This window comes from Arthroderma uncinatum, assembly GCF_011692745.1.
Source record: "Arthroderma uncinatum strain CBS 119779 chromosome Unknown scaffold1, whole genome shotgun sequence".
Taxonomy (NCBI): Eukaryota; Fungi; Ascomycota; class Eurotiomycetes; order Onygenales; family Arthrodermataceae; genus Arthroderma; species Arthroderma uncinatum.
Window position 1 is genome coordinate 895,816 of NW_022983863.1, and position 19,822 is coordinate 915,637.

A 19,822-nucleotide genomic window follows, 5' to 3' on the forward strand; every position below is an offset into this window, starting at 1 on the left:
TTTGTCGTTTTGGAGATGTTTTGCGAATTGACGAACTGGGGACGCCATTGACCATATTATCAGGCATGTCCAGTTTAAAGCTGGCACCGGTGAATAGTCCCGCGGAGGAGGACAATGGTATGGGGGAGTCCGGGCTATCCTCTATCACCTGTAGTGCCTCGTGGGAATCAATTCCTTTAACCGACTGGGAGGAAGTGGACTCCGACGGTGATTGGGTCGAGATTTAGAACCCAGTGTTAATGCAAAAGAGAGTTAAAGGTTGAACAAGATGATCTGGAGAGTCCAAGAATATTTGGCACATCGGCGGAATTTGGATCAGAGATTTGGGTAAAATGATACTTGATATTGGACAGACCAGGCAGGCGTTTGCCATCGACAAAATCACTCACTCGAGAAGAGGAGATACAGCATCAGCGTGATAAATAGTCCATAATCTCAGTTCTCGATAAAAATATAAATACAGTGCCCAAATTCCAGCAGTAGTACTCCTTCAGACGAACAAAGCCGCCATCATGTTGCGAGAGCGCGGTTCTTGGTAAACATTTAGTCATAATAGTTATAGAAGTTGTGGCCCACACCAAAGAACTTGCCCCAGCTAAAACCCAGATTTATTCACATCCTACGCATACGGGTCTGACTATATATTCCATCCTCCCAGGTCACAAATAACAAAATAATCTTACTCTATCAAACACGACGGAGATACGAAACGTCCATACGGGGTTACTAGACTAAGCAGCAATGCCTCAACCATCCCGATCACAGCCGAGGACGACTACAAAGTCGAAGAAAAAGGATACCCTACCCCGGAGGATACCGTCTAGCCCCGAGATAATCATTCGTACCACGCCAGTTGAACTACAACAGCTGATTTTAAACATATTTTCGGATGCACTTCTCACCCAGTCTTCTACCCAACGAGAAGCTGGCACAGCTCTGAAGGAACAAATCCAAACCATCAAGTCACATCTTTTTAATAGAGACTTTAACTCTGCCTTTGCCGACGCGAATACCGACTTATTAAGGGCATACGCCCTTCGGTGGAGTGCCGGGAGGGCTCTTGCTTATACTGGGATTTTTGATGCGGTTTTACAGCTGGCATGGAAGGGCGACGCGGATGCAACTGTACATTTACCTCCTCCAGGAGTTGTAACGGAAGCTATACGCAACCAGCATGTTCTCTGCATTGGTGGCGGAGCAGGAGCAGAAGTCGTAGCACTGGCTGCTGCTATACGGTGGGGGGCCGGGGCTGACCGGCTTCGAGGATCGAGCCTCAATCTTTCAGTCACGGCCCTTGACATAGCCGACTGGCAACCGGTGATTGATAGGCTATCCCAAGGGTGCACATCCGAATCGATCAGCACAAAGAATCACAGTATACCGCTTCCACTACTAGAGCCTGGAAATCTTGCAATTACGTTCCAGAAACAAGATATACTGGAACTCTCAGAAGAGCAACTATCACATATAATATCTCCGCCCACGAAGGAAGTAACTAATCTGTATGGCCGAGATATCGAACCGCACCGACCCCAAACAATTTTGATAACACTCATGTTCACCTTGAACGAACTCTTCTCAACCTCCATGCCCGGAACGGTCGCAATGCTTCTACGTTTGACTGACCTAGCCCAACCAGGGACTATATTACTGGTCGTCGATAGCCCCGGGAGTTATTCAACCTTGTCGCTTGGATCCAAGGGTGCCGAACCACAGGGAAAAAGCAGCAGTGCCTCCTCAGCTACCATTAACAATAAAGGTGAAGAGAAAAAGCCGGAAAGAAAATACCCTATGCGTTTCCTACTGGACCATACTTTATTGACCACGGCTGTCGGGTGTTGGGAATGTGTCTTATCTGAAGAATCAAGGTGGTTCCGGCGTGACCGCACACATTTGGTGTATAACATTGGAGAAGGCATTGCTCTTGAAGACATGAGGTACCAAGTTCATGCTTATCGGCGAACTGCAGATAAATAGTTGTGTCCTTCATTAGGTAGCTATACAGACAACGAAGCAATTCATTCAAAATCCGTCCATGAATTAAAGTGTACTATATCTGTGCTGTGCCCCAAACCATACCCTTCTCTATGATATTTAGCGGGCTTCCACGAGTCGACAAGGCTGACCGGCGACTCTCAGATGTAGAGGACCAGTACAACTACAAACTCTATAATATAAATGTAGGGACAACGTACTGTTCAACCCCAGGGATGAGGGGAAAGCGCAGGAAACTGTACCTATAAAGAACCGGGTCATACGAAGTCTCGTTTCTATGCAAAGCGAAGGGTCCGACGAGGATAACTGGCAATTGGTCAACGAGGCATGGTTCGTATCGGCTGAAGGAAGAACATATCCACAACTTGAAGGATTGAGCTTCACACAGGGAATACCGATGTAACATGACAACTTGGGCAACCTCATTGCTTATGTTATTCCAGAGAAGAGGATCAATGATGCACTCGAGATATGGTGGCTTTGGTCAAGAGTTGACTAAAAGGCTTGATCTCCTATATCAACCTAATCCCATGTAAGGAATAAAAATGCACCTTGGCCGATGAAGGATTATACCCTTAACCATATGCATTCTCCGTGGCCCATATAACTAAATTATTTAAGTCTGGAGACAGCCTTCCACGAATATTCCACATTCTAACCTATACACCCTAGGTTTTATGTGACCCATATATACCTTCATCATGCTTCTCCAAGGGGCAATCGTTTGCTCTCTCTTCGCGAATGCAATTGCTTCCTCTATCCCTTCATCTTTCCTCCTACCCGAGCCTTCAGGACCTTATAAGGTCCAGAGAGAAATCCTCGAACTCACAGACTGGTCTAGAAAGGATGTCAATTCCACCCATCCACGCAGGCTAATGGTCTCTCGCTTCGATCCTATTCCTGAAAAGCACTGCGTCAAAACAGAGGATGTTCCTACTTTCCCACCTGCTTCTGCCAAACTGGAGGATGCTATTCTCCAGGCAGCATCTGGCGGCCGGTGGGTGAACGGTCTCTTTGCAGGGTCCAGGATAAGGGTATGCACTGAGACCAGGAAGGGATATGCCTCAGACTCTCAGAGCAACAACCATGGGTTCCCCATTCTTCTGTTTTCCCCCGGAGCCAATACAACCAGACTGCTCTATTCATCTGTTGCGCAGACTATTTCCAGTGCTGGATATACCGTCATCGCCATGGACCACCCTCATGATACAGACATTGTTGAGTTCCTTAACGGGGATATCATTACGGGCGGAGGAGCCAACTTCTCTGATCCTGCTGTCCTGCCCTTCTGGAATGAAATTCGTGTCCAAGATACCGTCTTTGTGCTAAACCAGGCCCTAAAGAAGTCTCCTCATGCTCGCATAGGAATGCTGGGCCACTCTTTCGGTGGTTCTGCCACTCTCTCATCTATGGTCAAAGATGGCCGTATCAACAGTGGCATTAACCTTGACGGCGGTCTATGGGGTCCTGCAGTTGAAATAGGACTCGGAGGAAGAAAAGAACCCCAGCCTTACCTGCAATGGGGAGCATTCTACCATAACCGACACAATGACACGTCGTGGAACACATTGTGGAAGGCCATGGACCGCCTTCACCCTGATTCCTGGAAAAAGGAACTTGCTATCCCTGAAGGCCGACATAACACTTTCACTGATTTCCCAATCATTATCGATGCTGCAAAAGTAAGAGATGTAATCGACAAAAGCGCCATTGAAGAGCTGATTGGGGATATTCCAGGCGTTAGAGGAATGGAATTTATCAAGGCATATGTTAACGATTTCTTCCAGTTCTCATTGTTTGGGAAAGACGAAGGGCTTATCAAGGGACCAAGCCCAAAGTATCCAGAGATCACCTTTCTGGACTAGATATACAACTGCAAATGAGAAGCTATGCCTGAAGAAAATGAGTTAAAATGAAAAACGCACTTTATATTTCGTATCGACCTAACTACAAGTATTATTATGAAGACTACTGGATCGACTTGCTAGACTGATAACATTTACTAGAAGATCATACTTCTGTCATTAGGAATGGAGGGAAATACTCTGCTGTGTCTGTATTCTCTGCATCTGTATCTGGTGTTTTTCTCTCCCTGCGGTCCCTCAAATTTAAATCAAAGTACTCGCCCGCCAAATGAGAAGAGAGGTGATCGGGAAATAAAGTAAGGGGTTAAGTAGATGTGTAATGCAAAGACTAAGCTGAGGAGATATACATCCCACGGCTAGCTAGGAGGAAAAGGAAAGGAATCGAAATTGGCCGACATCTAGACATGTAGGATGAGACACAAACACAAAAAGGAGAGAGGAGTTTTGATAAGATGAGAAAACGGCAAGTAAATGGGCTGAAAGAGGTGTGTATCTTTTCTCTGCATGTGCTGTGCGCTCTGTGCGCGAAGTCGTATGGTCTGAAGTAAATCAAAGAATGGCAGGTAAAAGGAGATGCATTTCGTTTGTGACAGAAAAGGAAAAGGTAATGGCTGATTAAAGAGAGATTAGAATAGGGAACGTCGTTAAAAACCGAAAAATAAACATGAGCTAGGAGAGTTGGAAAAGAAGGGAAGAAAACAAATGTGCTGCGCTAGTACGCATGCCGAAATGCAGGTAGTCGAACAAAATGGAAAGTCAAAGAGGGTATGATGATGGTAAGAGAGTGGAGGGTAGAATGAAAGGTCTTTAGGCGTGTTTTGAGCATTTGAAGGAGTTGTCGTGGGTCGTTGATACTCCTAAGAGTCAAGGCAGAAGGAAAGAAATAATAAGCATGTAACGAAGGATTGAAGGAAGCAGGAGCAAGAAAAATGGAACAAGTATGGCTTGCGAGTTTTGTTTCTTTAAAAAAAGCAGCTGAACTAACTTGCTCTGAGCATTTGATTTTGAAAATGTCGTGTGATAAGAATCGAACACGAACTTGGAGAAAGAAGAAAGAAGAAGAAGAAGAGAAAAACCAAATAAGAATCAAACAGATCTCCATAAGTCAATAGCCCTATCCGTGATATCGTGCCTTACCATGTACTCCGAGCGATTGAAACACAAAAAGGAATAAAGAAGAAAAGAAAAGAAGAATAAGCTAGGCTTGATAATGAACCGTAAATAAACCAGTTAGATGCCACGAAATTGAGGTGGGAGAACCGTAGGGAGAAGAGAAAGGGGGAAGCGGGTAAGAGGTGGTAAGCGTTGTTTGACCAGAACTCTACTCCCTCCGCCTATCTTTATCCTTCACTTTCCAGAACTGCATCAACCGACTGATTCGGTGGCCCTTCTTTTTGCGCTTGTCTGGCTCATCCATAGGCGCCTTCTCCTCGTAGCTGAGCTTACTACGCTCGGAAGTAGCGCCAACAAGTCGCGAAAAGCTAACTATGCTGGCACGTTTTGACGAGCTAGGCCGGTTATTGTTGATATTATGACTATTGTTGCTGCTCAATTGTAGCACATGGGAGAAGGAGGCGGCCCGGTCGCCTGGGTTGCGGCCATAGATGGCGCTGGGAAGGCGAGGGATGTTTCCTGTCATCGTTGACGAGGAGCTCGTTAGGGACGGAACATCCTCGATGGAGTTTTGGAGGTAGTCTGATCCTGGCTCGCCGGAGTAGACGGAGCCCGAGCTGGGTTGGCGGTCTGTGATGGAGGAAGATGCAGTGTTGAGGCGGGGAGCGTCGAAGGATATGTTTGACGGGGCGGGGGAAGGGAATGCCTGTGGGATCATAGGCACTGGAGGTATGATTGAAGGGGCAGTCGTAAGGTTTGTAGCGTTCGAGATGTTGTAGATGAATTCGGGGGAGGTGGAGGGGCGCTTTTCGTCAAAATTGCGTGGGGAAGTTTGACCAGAATCCGAGCCTACGATGCCAACGCTACCAGGGTGATAGGTAGTGCTGTTGCTATTGCTGCGTTGGGACTGGGATTCGAAATCGATAGGTTGAGCATAGGGGGTGCGAGGAGTGACGACCTGGGCGGTACTGGGGCGGCTTTCAACAGAGGCTGGGTAAAGGTCTGGTGGATGGCTGGAGTCGACTACTTGGATGCCCAAGCCAGCTCCTTCACTATCACTTTCTTCCTCCTCGCTTGATGATTCGCTATCAGTTGCGTCTGCCTTTGCCAAACCGGAGTTCTTCTTGGGCTGGTCATCGTTCTGAGCCAAAAAGGCATCCTCTTCCTCCTCATCAAACACATCTGGGTTCTCAATGGCAGCCGACAGACCGAATCGAGAGTTACTAAGGAAACTGCGGTCGAACGGCGGCATTTCCGGCGCACTCTCTGCCCGTCTGTGGTATCGCATTTCTGGGCCCACGAATTCACCCCGACGTCCACCGCTATACATCCGTTTTGTGGCGATCACGAAGCCGCTAGTGATGTTCCGTTCATGCCCCATTTCAGGAGTATTGAATGGACCCAGGGCAGCATCGAGATCGATAACAGGGCTAAATATGTCAGGGTTGCTTTGTTGCTCATAGAAGCTTTTTGGTTTCCATGCGGTTTCCAGGCTGGCATCAGTAGAAGCTGCTTCACCTGATCGTTGACTTTTTGGAGCATTTTGGGCGGTGGGAGTGCGGATTACTATTGTGTTATCTTGATCGAAATCGACACCATACATAGATCCGAGCTCCGAGTTGGTTCTTGTAAGCACTGGTGGAGGGGTAGGCGCCTTGCGAGACTGTTTCTTCGACGAACGCTTCTTTCCCTTGCGAGTCAGGATGCCGGTCCAAGAACGCTTTTTCTTTTGCTTTTTCGACGGTTTTCGCTCGTGTGATGTTCGTTGTTGAGTTATTGTGGACGTTTCAGCATCAGTCGTCTCGCCGTCTGATACATCCGGGCCGTTAGCAGCAGAGACACCCTTGGCCTCCTGGGCCTTTGTAGCGTCTGCCAGGTTGAAGTTCAAGGCCATAGATGCTGAAGCAGAGAGCGGTCGTTTGGCGACTTCGTTATCATTGGAAGGATTGAAAGTTTTCCACTTCATGGCCAGCTGTGCGCCGGCAGTTTTAGGCCGAGCCGAGGGTTCATTCTGAGGGGAGGTTGCACCACTTCTCTGCCCGGAGCCGGAACGATCAGAAAATATCTGGTTGGGACGGACGGTTGAGACGCTGCTCTCTGACGATATTGTTGAGAGTGGGCGGCGGAGGGCTGGCGGTACTTCGGGAACCTCGTCTTTGCAGGACGGCTCTGTCTGCTGCATGGGCCGCTTCGGGGACGCTTGGGAGGTATACATATCCGGAAAAGACCGTGATGAGAGTTTGGCATTCTTATCACTGGCGAACGGTAGGATGGGCGAGGTCGGTACGCTTCCACAGACAGGAACTGGTGGGAACGCTTTGGCCACTGCAGTCAAATCCACACTTGATATTGCCTGTGATCTGCGGTGGGCATGCCTGCGTGCTCCTCGACCCTGGCCAGCAGCAAGTCCAGGACCCGGATGAGGGAGTGCTGAAGGTGCTGTCATGGTATTGTTGATGGCTGCCTGGGCGGACACATCACCAAGCAGTTCGCTGGGTAGTCGACGGTGACCGATTGTATGCAGCTGAGGGGCGGGTTCAACGAGCGTGGGAGAGACCGGCCCCGCAGCAGGCACCGTCACAGCCGCAGCCGCAGCCGCAGCACCAGAGTCAGCGGGAGCCTGGGGGAAAGAAAACGAAGGTAGGGCAGCGGGTGCCTGCCGTCTTGCCCGACGTGAACTGCTTGACATGTTGTCTGTCGACGGTTGAGCCGGAAAACTAAACGACGGGTTCGGAGGCGCAGAGGAGATCATGTAGGAAGTGTTGTGTGTATCGTAACTCGGAGATTCCTGTGAATGCATGTGTATGCTGGAACTGCCCCAGTGAGAAGTCTCATGGGCCGAAAGAGTGATGGATGTCATGATGAGACAAAAAAGAATAATAAAAAAAGGAATAAATAAATAAAAAAAAGAAGAACCGAACGACTGAACTGAACTGTTGGAGCAAAGACAGGACAAGAGTCAAAAAATAAGTATGGGCAAGAATCGAAGAATTCTCCTTTTACTTGCTCTTTCCAAGTGTTCGCATCTGATGCTTCATGTATGCCGCCAGATCAAATAAATGACTGAGTAGACACTTGAGAGCCGGTTTGTGTGCTCCTCTTTCTTCCTATTAACAATCCAGATATCCCGGACGCATCGTATGCCAGAGACGACTCCAATATTGAGACAGGTCGTGTGTTGGAGGCGGTGTTGGAGGTGATGTTGGTGTGTGTTGCTGGCGAGAGACCGGACTCAGGCGACAGCGATAAGCCACGGAAGGTTGCGAGAAGAGGTCGAGTGCGAAGTAAGGAACGGACGGCCACAGCGACTGTAGCCAGGGAGAAGACGGCGACGGCGGAGGTTGGAGGGCGTTGAGCGAGAGAGAGAAGAGAGAGAGAGAGAGAGAGGAAGAAGAAGAAGAGGGAGAGGTTGAAGATGAAGCGCAAGAAGAGGAAGAAGAAAAGAACGGTTCATGGGACGGGAAGCGACCGGGGCAGGGGTGGCTGATACGGTACGGTGACGGTACGGCAGATACAGCATGGCTCCACCTATGGCGCTTTGACTGGCTGGAGATGGCCCGAGATGGAGACAGGTGGAGACACCGGGAGGACGGCTTGGCGGTAGTAGGGCTTACTACGGCATCTTACTGGCTGAAGGACCTCGAGAAGCGCCCAAAGAGGCCTAGTTCAGGCACACCTGGCGTATCCCAGGAACAGGACAAAAGTTACAGGAAACAGCATATAACATACATAGATTACATAGATTACATATACAACATCCGATATAAAGACATATAGAAGAGAAGAGAGGAAGAGGAAGAGGAAGAAAGGAAGAGAAGAAGAAGACGGAGAAGAGCACGGCAGGATGTCTTGCATCGAGTGCAGCGCTGCCGTGCGCCCTGACAGCTGTTGACGCCAACTATCCGTCCCTCCGCCTGCTCTACTGACTATCGCGGATCTCACGATGCGATCGATCCCTGCCAGGCCCTGGCCCAACCCTGGCCTGATCCTGGACTCAGTTAGTCGAGCAGGCTGCTGTCATGCGCCCGAGCACTCACACTGCCTTGCGGATACATGCTGAGAACGCTTGGGAATACTACGGAGTGCACTGCGAACGCTTGGAATACATCTACGGAGTACATTGAAGATACACTGATATCACTGCATTCATATACTGTCTCATGATATGTACATCGATCCAGCCACCGCCGCTTCTCCCGTCGTATTTCGCTGCACCTAACTCCGTCCCCAAAAGCAATTCTCTCACTGTCTCTTCCTCGTCGCTGCGGAGGATAGGATAGCGCATGCCAGTAGCGCCGGTGGGGCCCCCTTTTGCCTGTGTTTATTGATGCCTTTTGATGGGAGGTATCTCGCCAATCAGCCGATGGCACTGTGTTTTGCACCCGACTGGACCGTGGCTCCCTCTGGCTTCTCTGGCTTCTCTTTTTGCTTCTTTGGCTTCCTTTTGGGCGGTTTCTTTTTCTTCGTTTCTTTTCCTGCTGGCTCCTCCCTTGCCTCTGCGTGGCAGGCCGCTACCGCCGACTAAGGCAGGGGAATGATCCTGGCCCATCTATATGATCGGCTTGGGCGACATTGCAATGCTTGTGCTGGTCCCGTTGACCCTGCCCTGTATCTCGTCTCCTTTCCTCTCCTCTCTCTTCTCATTTGACCCGAGTGGGAAATGAGATCTTTGCTGTGTTATATTCAACCTGATCCATTTCGTGTCTCCACTCGCAAGCCATCATCGTCCCGCGAATCAAGGTACGCAGAGTAACGGGACTACGGTGGAATACGGAGCCCATCGTCATGGTGATGACATCAGCTAGCCAGGTTGCTTGTTTCCGTTGGATGTCTCATTTTGAGCCATCAGCCCTATCGTCGAGATTTCCAATGGGGGAGATGAAACATCCGTTTCTCAGCCTCAGCTTCAGGCTCCATCGGAAAATAAGGCGGACGCGTCGACGAATGGAAGGAATAAAAAAACTCGTCGACGCGGCTAGGAGATTATCTTCCAGCCCAAGGTGAACAGCGGATCCTTCGACAACGCCCAAGTTGTCAGGTCAACCATCAGATCTCATATTTGGATCCCCATGTTTGATTATTCAATGCAGCCCGCTCTGGCTCTGCCAGTCGTGGCCATCGGTAATTGCATGCGCCCTGCCAGTTCCAACTCCAGCTCCAGCTCCAGCTCCAGCTCCGGTCTTCAGCTCCTGTCTGCAACTTACAATGACAACCAACGCTGCTGTGACCACGTCAACGGCCAATCGGTTCATAAAAAGACAGTCGATCCACCGAGTTTCCCGGCGTGATTCATATCATACTATCACCGTCCAACGGCCACAGTACTCCATATATTGCATATATATATACCTCGCGTTGCACAGGTACAAGTCCTCAGACACACATATAATAAATCACAAAAGCAGTCTATCGTTTTCTCATTAATTCGGCCCTTAGCATACGGCGCGTCAGGTAGCCACTTAAAACGCTAAATAACTTGCAGCGTTACATGCATGAAATTGGCTTGTGGATGTGTGGCTAAAAAACATATATAACGTTGCCTCGCTGATTTTATAACTCGTTGATTTCCGCTCCGGGCCCTGGCTGCGGAGTACCCCCGTATGGCTCGGAGGAGAAGGCGAATACAGGAGCAAATTGCTTGTCTAACTAACTGTTCGTACCACATCTTCCTTTCTCTGGTTCGCATATCCTGTTCCTTGTTTATTCTCCAGTTCTTTATTCCGTTGCCACTACGCTGAGCACGCATCATTCCGCAATGGTGTGTATACAGATACAGACATGCTTGCATAAGATATGTAAAAGAGTTCCTTGTGAAAGCGGCTATCCCTGCTGCCGGAAGATGTGTCCGTCTGCCGACATCAGTCTGTCGGTGCTGGGAGATCTTTCTGAAGAAAGCCGTTCCTTGGGGATAGCACAGCCAAACCCTCACCCACGCCCAACGGAGTGACGGCTGGGTTCAGGCATTACAAATTATACATATAGAATACAAGGAACCGTGACAGGGTTGTCATGCAGAAGCAAAGGTACACCCATGCCTGCACTCGAACCTGTCCAGTTCTTTATCTAGTATATACCTCGTGCAGAGAGTAGGTACGCGCGATATCCCCGAGTTTAATGCACGCATACGCATCGCCTGAGCAACGATATTAACAAAGATATGAAAGTATGCAGCATAGGCACATGTTCATCAGTTTGAAAGAGGAAGAACCTGGCCAGGTAATTATGGAGCGTGCCTGGATACCAACCGTCAGGGATGTATGGATATTTAAGGGGCAAAAGCCAAAAAACGCCTCCCAACCCCCATTTCCACTGTACGGAGTACAATTAACTAGAAAGTAACCTCACAGATACGACGTATACACACAGGTGTGGTACTACGATACACCGCTGCAGGGGACGATTAACGGCTTTTTCAGACATGCCAATTCCCCAGAAGAAGACAGCAGGATGAAAGACAGCCAACGAGGGACATGTGCTACCACTCTCTTATATGGCCTCTCCTTTTTTTTTTTCTCACCGTTCAACGAGGGAGTACGGAGTAGCTCAATCTGCAGGGCAGTTGGCGCTTGCGCTGTACTCTGTTACTCTGTGCCACGGCTAGGGTGTATCTTATTCATGCCACCTTGGCCGTCAATGCTTCTCCCATCTCGTTATCACCATTCACCGATCCTGGACCTAGAAACGATAGATCACCGTGAAGGACAGGGCTATCTATCCGTCACCCGCCGCCGTCTCAACCGCGCCGCTGGCTATATGTTACATCCGCACCCTCGAGCATTCTCGGTATTATCTTCCACATTAACATAAAACGAGATAGGCGCAGAGTCAGCTTCATCCCTTCATAGCACACGCTACTCGGTGGCGGGTACTTTCTTCATGGTCACGGTCCTGGCCGCGTTCAACCCCAGCTTTCTGGCATGCTCATCTAGATCCATCACATTGCTTCTGACGATGAGATAGCATGCCTGTCCCATACGAAACTTTAACAAGATGCATGGCAAAGACGCGGACAGATGACCTGTTCGTAGACCGGAACTGGTTAATGTTAACGAATCTCGTTCTCTCGTGTGGGTGGAGATATCTACCCCAACTATGCTTTTTTCTTCCCATCTCCCACTGATGCCATCGAATATCAATCTCGTAATAACCCATGTCAATCGTTATCGGGTTGCCTCTTCGCTTCTCCAACCCTCCAAGGTAGCTTTTACTTCTCTTTTATCCAATCGTCAGGCGTACTTTTTCACAGTCAAATACCGCGCACCACTGACACACACCGCATGTGAATCTTAGACGAAGAATACATCCATGGATCCGTGCTGAGATAGATAGCTAACCAGCTGGTTTTCATCGTTAACCCTATCCAGCTAACACAGCCGCCGAATATACCCGCTCGCTCCATCATGCGAACTATGTCAACTAATCGACAATATGGTGGCTGGCAAGTAGCTAACTTACGGGGCCATTTTAAAATGGAATAAACAATCATGGATGACGATCGTTCGGGGCTCAAGGAGCCATGACAAATTGGAAATCGATGGGACTTCCTATTTCAACCGGCTTGCGGTCATCGACTCTTCATAATTGGATATTGGACGAGCAATAATAATATTAACCACGGCACGGAATACGTAGTTGCACTTATTTTGACACGCCCGCAATCTCAAAAGGGGTGCCTTATTACTAATCACAGCCTTCAAACACAGTCATGTGACTATCCCCAGGTGTAGAGCGTATTTGCAATCTATAGATGTGGAAATGAACAGCTAGGGGTTTAAAACTGGTGCTGGTATTTGGAGGATGATGGACTGAGGGGGGATGCCTAATGGAATCAGGAAATTAGAATCTAAGCATTTGTCATCTCCTCAAGAGTTCGGTATGGATCGAGGCTGCGTTCCTTCATCTGTTCCATCTTTTCGTGGATGAATATCTCAATATCGTTTTGTTCCTCCTCCTTCAACAGTTTCTGTCAGCCGTTTGTAGACTCGAAATGGCCGTAGTACCTTGGATGTATGAACTTCCAGTAGATATCATCGAATGAAAAACTACAAATTGCTGCAAGGAAAACCCAGAAATCGCCATTTTTCAGCGACGAGCCATATGCGCTGAGAGACGGGGTGCCTCAAGGCCAACACCACTTTCGGCCAACTCATTCTCACAATCTTTCAAAACCTCAAGGAAGACCCTTTGGCAAGATATGTAGTGAGCTAAGAAATCGTCGATGCCTGCCTCCCACGCCTCTGGACGAGCTAGCAATAGCCACCACGGAGTGCAGTAGGTAAATTCAGCGGGGGCAGCATAGCAGTACTCCCAATCTATAACAGCGCGAACTCGAAGTTCCTCGTCAACAAGCACATTGGAGGGACGTAAGTCGTCACAAAACAATACAAATAGCCTATTATTATACGTTTTGCAGAATTGACGAGCAACTTCACGAAACAAGCAACGCGCAATGTATTTCTTCCGGCAGTCATCTTCATCTACGATTGCATCGTTGTGCTGTGTTTTTAGATGATAAAAATGGTCATTGGCTAGAGACCAAAGGTATGTGGTTGTGTCTGACTAGGAGTGCTGGGATAATCTTTTGGGAGGGAAGTTTCTAAGCCCAACAAATTCATTCATATTGAAAGTCATCGCCCGTTTCTCTACTGAGAAGCCCCCCAAGGCACCCTGAACAAGGCCACCGATTGCTGGAAACCGACATGTAGAGAGCTCCAACAGGATCTTTGCCATACCACGATAGGCCTCGCGTAAGGTAGTGGCATCAAGGTCCAAATTCAGGGTTGATGGCACCTTGGGGTCTTGCGAGGCTCTGAGATACTCAGACAATACCTTCCCCTCGACAAATTCTAGTATCATGTATGGACCTACGGCGGACTTGCCATGGCCCAAGACGCGAGGGATCGGAATGGATGTATTGCTGGCGATATATTCCATCACAGCGATATCGTCCTCAAGTTTTTCTTGACGAAACATCGACCTTCCAAGAGGCGGAAACCGTACAAGCACATCAGGCCCATCTCTGAGCTTGACTCGGTAACAGCGGTTGAAGGAACCTTGGGAGTGGTACATGGCATCGACTGGCTCTCGGCTAAGGTGTTTAAAGGCGAGTCTGGCCGCCAATTCATCCGTTTTGTACTTCTCCAAGTGTCTTGTCCACACAATAAACATAGTGTCGTTCTGCCTACAAGCCTCATTGTCGGCGTCCATTGTAAGGGTACAATGGAAACTTTAGGCTTGTCGTCTGGGTATAGGATGGTGGTATGGTAGATGATATGAATAGGTTGGGATACGCCTTGAACAAAAAGGGGAAGCGTATTATATAACCTGACTCGGCCTATCAGAAAATATATATTATACTCTGGGTGTAATTTGTTCAGTTAAGTATACGGGGGAATATTTTGATTAGCTATATCACCGGTTTGATAGATACAGGGTGTTTAGCCGGTTAGTAACCTGATTGGATGTCTATAGCCAAAATCTAGTATCAAGAGTCGACAAAAACACCTACCCTTCAGCCTCACCTCGTCCACAAAAGCCACGTCTTATTCATAATAAATGGCTAAAATCTTTAAGACATGCATGACCAACGAATAAGTGGCATGACCCGAGTCGCAAAACAAGTCGCCAATAAACGAATAAACTACGGAGTACTCCGTCGTGCCAGTTCCTTTTCAAGATTCTGCCTTGTCTGCCACCTTACCATAAACATCCCTAGTATCTGTTTCATTTGTGGAAGATGTACCCCGTACACTTCCTATCGTAGGTTTCTTTCACATAAGGTTGCATTGAGGTCTGTGATGAGGGCCCGGTTACGTCCACGAACTAGATATGGGACAGTAATGATGGCATATGGTAACTGTAGCATAGAACTACAACTGGCAAAGTTGGGGATTGGGGGTAGGCTAAGCGACTAATCGCAACTAGCGTACGGAGTAAGCTGTTAAGCCTCTTTGATAACCCTATCAACCAGCCTAGGGTTTCCAATTGCGAATGAATGTCAATCCTTGCCAAATACCAGGAGGGATTCTTCTCTAGGCTCTTTAAAGCACCTTGAAAGTGGTATGATCTTCGAATATCGGGATTGCCCACGTAGAGCTTGGGCCGCTCCTGGGTGATTGGTGGGAAGCAGTTATAGATAACGGGTATATGCACTATTGTAATTGCAAAGGATATAATTTGGGGCCCGGTATATAAGGCCACTCTGGTTGGCCTACATCGTTGGACTGCTAAAAAGTTTCTAAAGCTAGATTTTTCCCTGCCGCCATTATCAAGTTAGTGGAGCGCACGGTGACGAGGGGCGATGGTGGGGAGACACAATCATTCCTTGCAGGCTGGTGTCATACGGCTTAGGTGTGGCCCAAATGTGTCAAGGTATTGAATAAAGGACTCCATATGATATCCTGCGTTATTGATGCTTAGCGTATAGCTTATCGAAAGCCCATTCATAATTTCTCATTTCAACCCCGCAATATCGGACATCGCAGTAGGAGCATCATGTGTCCAGAAATAAGTAACTCTCCCCGATGGAGGTATCTCCAAGATAACGCTGCGGTCTTGCTATCGAAACACCATTTCGGAATGGTAGTCTGGTATCCGTTAAAATTGGCATATTTATATTTGCCTTTGTTCGTAGTGTAGAATCGGCAGTACACTCCACCCACCCTCGCTTCCTAGAAAATATAGAAAGACCCTCAATAGGTAAAGTTGATATTGGTGACATATGGCTACATCAACACTGTGTGATGCAAAATCGAACATTCGCTTTCTGGCACCGGGTGGAGGAGGCAATGATTTGCACAGATGGATGATTGGGTATATCGAGATTTTTGCCACTGAAGTGATACCAGCAACTTGAGGTATGAAAATCCCAGGTATGTGAGCTCAGACAAATAGATGTAGATTGCAAATAGCCTCTTGACATCAGGCCTTCAGCCAGTACCATATTTTGCGATGAAGGGTAAACGCCTGTATCTCTGATATGCTGATAGGGGATGTCGTGACTTGAATTAACCCTATTCTAAACTCGTGTTTAGGTCGGTATGATAAAGATGCAGGGTGAAGTATCAATATAAAGAGTAAACCGCCCAAACACCAAGCGCCCTGCCTTGGTATTAGTCGCGGTATGCATGAAATTATTTTCGAAATCAATGCCTATCCATCCGCTATCCACTCGATGTAGCGACATGCATAGCGCACGAGATATCTTGCATTTCACAAAACCAAAAGCCCTGCTTCAGCGAAGAATCGAAATACGTAACCACACAGAGATATTCAAGGCCGACGTGACGTTTTGGCTATACGTCCGTCTGCGTGTTCACTCACAGTTTACTGTCTCGTCACTAAAGCAACAAACTGCTTGGGTGGAGCCGCAGGTGGCAGGTGGCAGCCGTAGCACATAATCTCTTCGGAAAGCCAGACTATCCAGCCCAGCCAGACTGGGTCTTTAGGGTCACTCCGATGAGCAGCCTTGAAGGCATAATGACCTCTACTATGGCTTTTCGACCCTAACAGAGTCAAAAGATAGCCAAAAAAAGAGGGTCGGTGGTGTCATAACCTAGCGAAAAGGTGTAGTAGCAAAGACTGAAATAAAAAAAGCGGATGCGCTGGAGGTCACATCCCAACTCTGTAACTCGAACCCAATGGGTGCGTTGCAAGGTTTGGTGGTGTTACTGGTAGAAAGGTGTCAGCCTTCCGTATGCAGGGTTCCAACGGAATGAATCTATCACAACACAGTGACAGGAATTGACTGAGCCGCGGTGTGTGTGCGTCCATGTTAGTTCCGCTTGGACGTAAGTGCCGATGGCCGAGTATGATAGTTGGCATTCTGTAGATGCTATACTTCAAAGGGGAAGATGGGTGTTGCCGAGATGAAGCTACGCAATGTGAGTAGACATCAACATATATTCGCCGTTCTTGGGTCGATAACTCCCTCCACACAAATACAATGCATAGGGTATCATATTGCAAGACGTGCAACGCTTGTAGTCCTTTCAACATAATCAGTAACAATGAAATGTTCTCGAGGCCAAACCAAACAACTCGTGCCCTCTTCTTAGGCTAAAACACCGTATCTCATGTTATAGAGCTCATGTCTATAAGTACAAGGTATAGGCTGTTTAAGAGTGGTATATGAAGCTTGAAGATTTTGGATAGACATGTACCCTGGAAAGAGCCGTTATTAGATACTGCCCAATCAGTTCATTGACCGGAATTGGACAATCTCTATTGTAAATAGCAGACTATATAGAGGCTTTATTTACTTCTATACACCGGGGAAACTGGCAAAGTACATCTGTGCCTGCATCGTTGATGTTGTCCTTAGAAGCAGAAAGTGCAGGCGGCTAACAGCTGCTTACTAATCATACTTACATCAGCAGTCGCGATATCGACGGGAGTTCTCAAGCTTCTTCCAAGTTTGTCTTCCTCTGACATAAAAAGCTCGCCATCAAGCTCTAACCTCCATGGATTAACACAGGAAAACTTGGCCTCGCTATGAAGAACACTTGTCGAAATGGAATTCTCAACGCTAATGAACCCGACTGCATTTCTGTGGCAAGCCACGCGTTCTCGCCGACCAAGATCGCACGACATGAGATGAAACCACAGATTTGGCATTGAAGGTGGCCTGTAGAGTCGCGTCACACGATATCGCACCGCCCCGATCGATCCGGCGTGGCACAGGCGGTGTTGAGGTGCATCTTAGATGGACGACGGTCTAATCAAATCGGTGGTTTACCGACGTCACCTAGCTCCCACCAATCACCAACCCAACGGACACCAATGGACAGTCGTGGAGTGGGATATAGTTTGGGTCTTTCGTTCAGCGAAGACTTTGAGTTCCGTGGCAAAGGCCTTTTTCGCAACCCACCGTCGGGGTCACCTTTACTTCCATAAACAAGGTTAACATTCGAAATCGAAGGCGTTCTTCTTGATCAACCCCTGGCAGCAATTTCACGAGGCGAGGAGAAGCTCTGCCTCGGAAACGTTACAATTCGTGCATATTGTTACCGAGGGCAAGGCTGATATCCCGCCTCTCGCCGATTATCGGCGGTGATAAGACGAAAGCTGACTCTACAACCGACGACGGAACCTGGTAGATGCAATTCGTAGTCGATGAAGGCCCAAACAATAGTGGGTTACTGTTTACTATCCCCACATTGACGCATCAGTAAGTATGGAGTATATAAGCATGATTATGGGCCAGGACTATGGGTGATATCAAGACTCAGCGTCTACAAACCTACGTGGAAACTAGTCGATGAAGAGAAAGGAAAGAAAGTAGACGCAAGAATAGTGCATTCATTATTTGCGTTAGCTAGACAAGCTTGAATATTCGGTGGGTAGAATATCGAGCAGTACAAAGCTTGAGCCGGGAGGCGGAACAAAGAAGAATGCAGTAAAGAATGTTAAAAAAGGGGATAGAAGGAGGAAGAGAAAGAGTGAATCATAATCAACCAAAGCCGAAAAAGAGGCGGGGTATTAGAAGTTGAAAAAACAACGAAAACAACGGCGTCGAGTAGATGTACAGAAGGCAGAAGAAAGAAGTTGAGACATTACCCCCGCTAATTAACACCGAAACAAACAGATGATCAGTAGAGCAGACAATTTTGGATCCAAACGGACGGTAAAGCAAGTAATGAGATTCCTTCGCTTATGCAAACCGGGGGAAGCCCGATAACCCATAACCCACACGTCCAGCGAGGAAGGGAAGACGAACTCCAAACGAATGCATGTACTCGAAAGGGTTTTTTTTTTGGCTTGTATATGTGTGTGTGGGTTTACGACTCCATGGCCCCCGGCGATATAGTAAGAATGATGACCAAGCTGCTCACCATCAACGAGGCGGTGATAAAGGCCGTCAAGGCTATGCTTCCACGGCTAGCGGGGAACTTCCCTCTAACGACCCAGTACTGGCTCTCGAAGTAACGGTGGAAGCCTATGAAGAGGACAAGTATGGCGATGGCGATGAAGGTGGCTCCCAGGGGTTTACCGAGACCTCGCAGCTTGTTGCCGTCACTGGTGATGGTGAAGTAGAGGCCCTTGGACGTCTGTCTGTATTGCTCTGCGAGGAGAGAAGAAGGGTTGTTGGAGTTGTTGAGGGAGGGATCTAGTTGCTGGATGGCCGTGTTGAGACGGAATAGCTGGGTAACAGCTATGCCTATGGAGGCGAAGGCGAGAGAAGTTCGCAACCACGAGAGAAATGTGCGTTCTAGTTATCGTTAGTATTATTCTTTTAATATAAGAAGAGCAAAGAAAGGACATACCGAGGGCGAGATGGTCTCTGGCAACGCTGCCTTTATTCTCCAGCTCCAAGCTGCCGTACTTGTCGAGCATGCGCCGGTAGAGCGTGCGCGGCTGCTCCTGGCGTATGCTTCCCTTCCGCTGAGACGAGTATGAGCTCCCTCGCTGCTGTCGTTGTATAGCACCGTTGGCGACGTTATTGCTGTTATTGCCATTGGTATTGGCATTGGTATTGGTATTGGCATTGCCATCGGAGGCCGCCACAGCGCCAGGCGCACGCTGTCCCTCGCTATCCATGGGACTGTGGTCTCGGTCGCGGACTATCGACTGATGGGTTCTTATCCTGCTGAACTGCGGCCTGGAAGCAGTGTGTGTAGACTCCATGGAATCCCTCGAGGCCGTCGACGAAGCTGAGTCGGAATGCGAGTCTGCAGCAGACGGAGACGAGAATGAACCATAATTGGGCCTTGACCCGGACCTCGTCGTCGTCGCCGAGTTAGCCATCGTCACCGTCGCCGTATCTCGGGCTAGGCCCCGACTCTGCTTCCGCTTTGTGTTGGTTTTGTGGTTCTTGGGAGTGCGCTGGACTGGCTGGTTGGTTCTCGTGC

At 48.4% G+C, this 19,822-nt stretch overlaps 4 protein-coding genes across 4 annotated transcripts; 1 reads left to right on the top strand and 3 right to left on the bottom strand.

The window, feature by feature from the left end:
- Positions 1 to 2,870: 2,870 nt before the first annotated feature.
- Positions 2,871 to 3,860, top strand: GIQ15_00286 (PAF acetylhydrolase family protein; the record flags this gene model as incomplete). The annotated part of the gene is made up of 1 exon (XM_033547703.1): positions 2,871 to 3,860. One exon carries the CDS (start codon positions 2,871 to 2,873, stop codon positions 3,858 to 3,860), a length of 990 nt encoding a protein of 329 aa, XP_033408654.1.
- Positions 3,861 to 5,181: 1,321 nt separating this feature from the next.
- GIQ15_00287 (uncharacterized protein) lies at positions 5,182 to 7,773 on the bottom strand (the record flags this gene model as incomplete). The annotated part of the gene is made up of 1 exon (XM_033547704.1): positions 5,182 to 7,773. The coding sequence occupies one exon, from the start codon at positions 7,771 to 7,773 to the stop codon at positions 5,182 to 5,184; it is 2,592 nt and encodes an 863-aa protein (XP_033408655.1).
- A 5,759-nt stretch (positions 7,774 to 13,532) lies between these two features.
- Positions 13,533 to 14,180, bottom strand: GIQ15_00288 (phosphotransferase family protein; the record flags this gene model as incomplete). The annotated part of the gene is made up of 1 exon (XM_033547705.1): positions 13,533 to 14,180. The coding sequence occupies one exon, from the start codon at positions 14,178 to 14,180 to the stop codon at positions 13,533 to 13,535; it is 648 nt and encodes a 215-aa protein (XP_033408656.1).
- Positions 14,181 to 18,751: 4,571 nt separating this feature from the next.
- On the bottom strand, positions 18,752 to 19,511 carry GIQ15_00289 (uncharacterized protein; the record flags this gene model as incomplete). The annotated part of the gene is made up of 2 exons (XM_033547706.1): positions 18,752 to 19,182; positions 19,238 to 19,511. The coding sequence occupies 2 exons, from the start codon at positions 19,509 to 19,511 to the stop codon at positions 18,752 to 18,754; spliced, it is 705 nt and encodes a 234-aa protein (XP_033408657.1).
- Between the last annotated feature and the right edge of the window lie 311 nt (positions 19,512 to 19,822).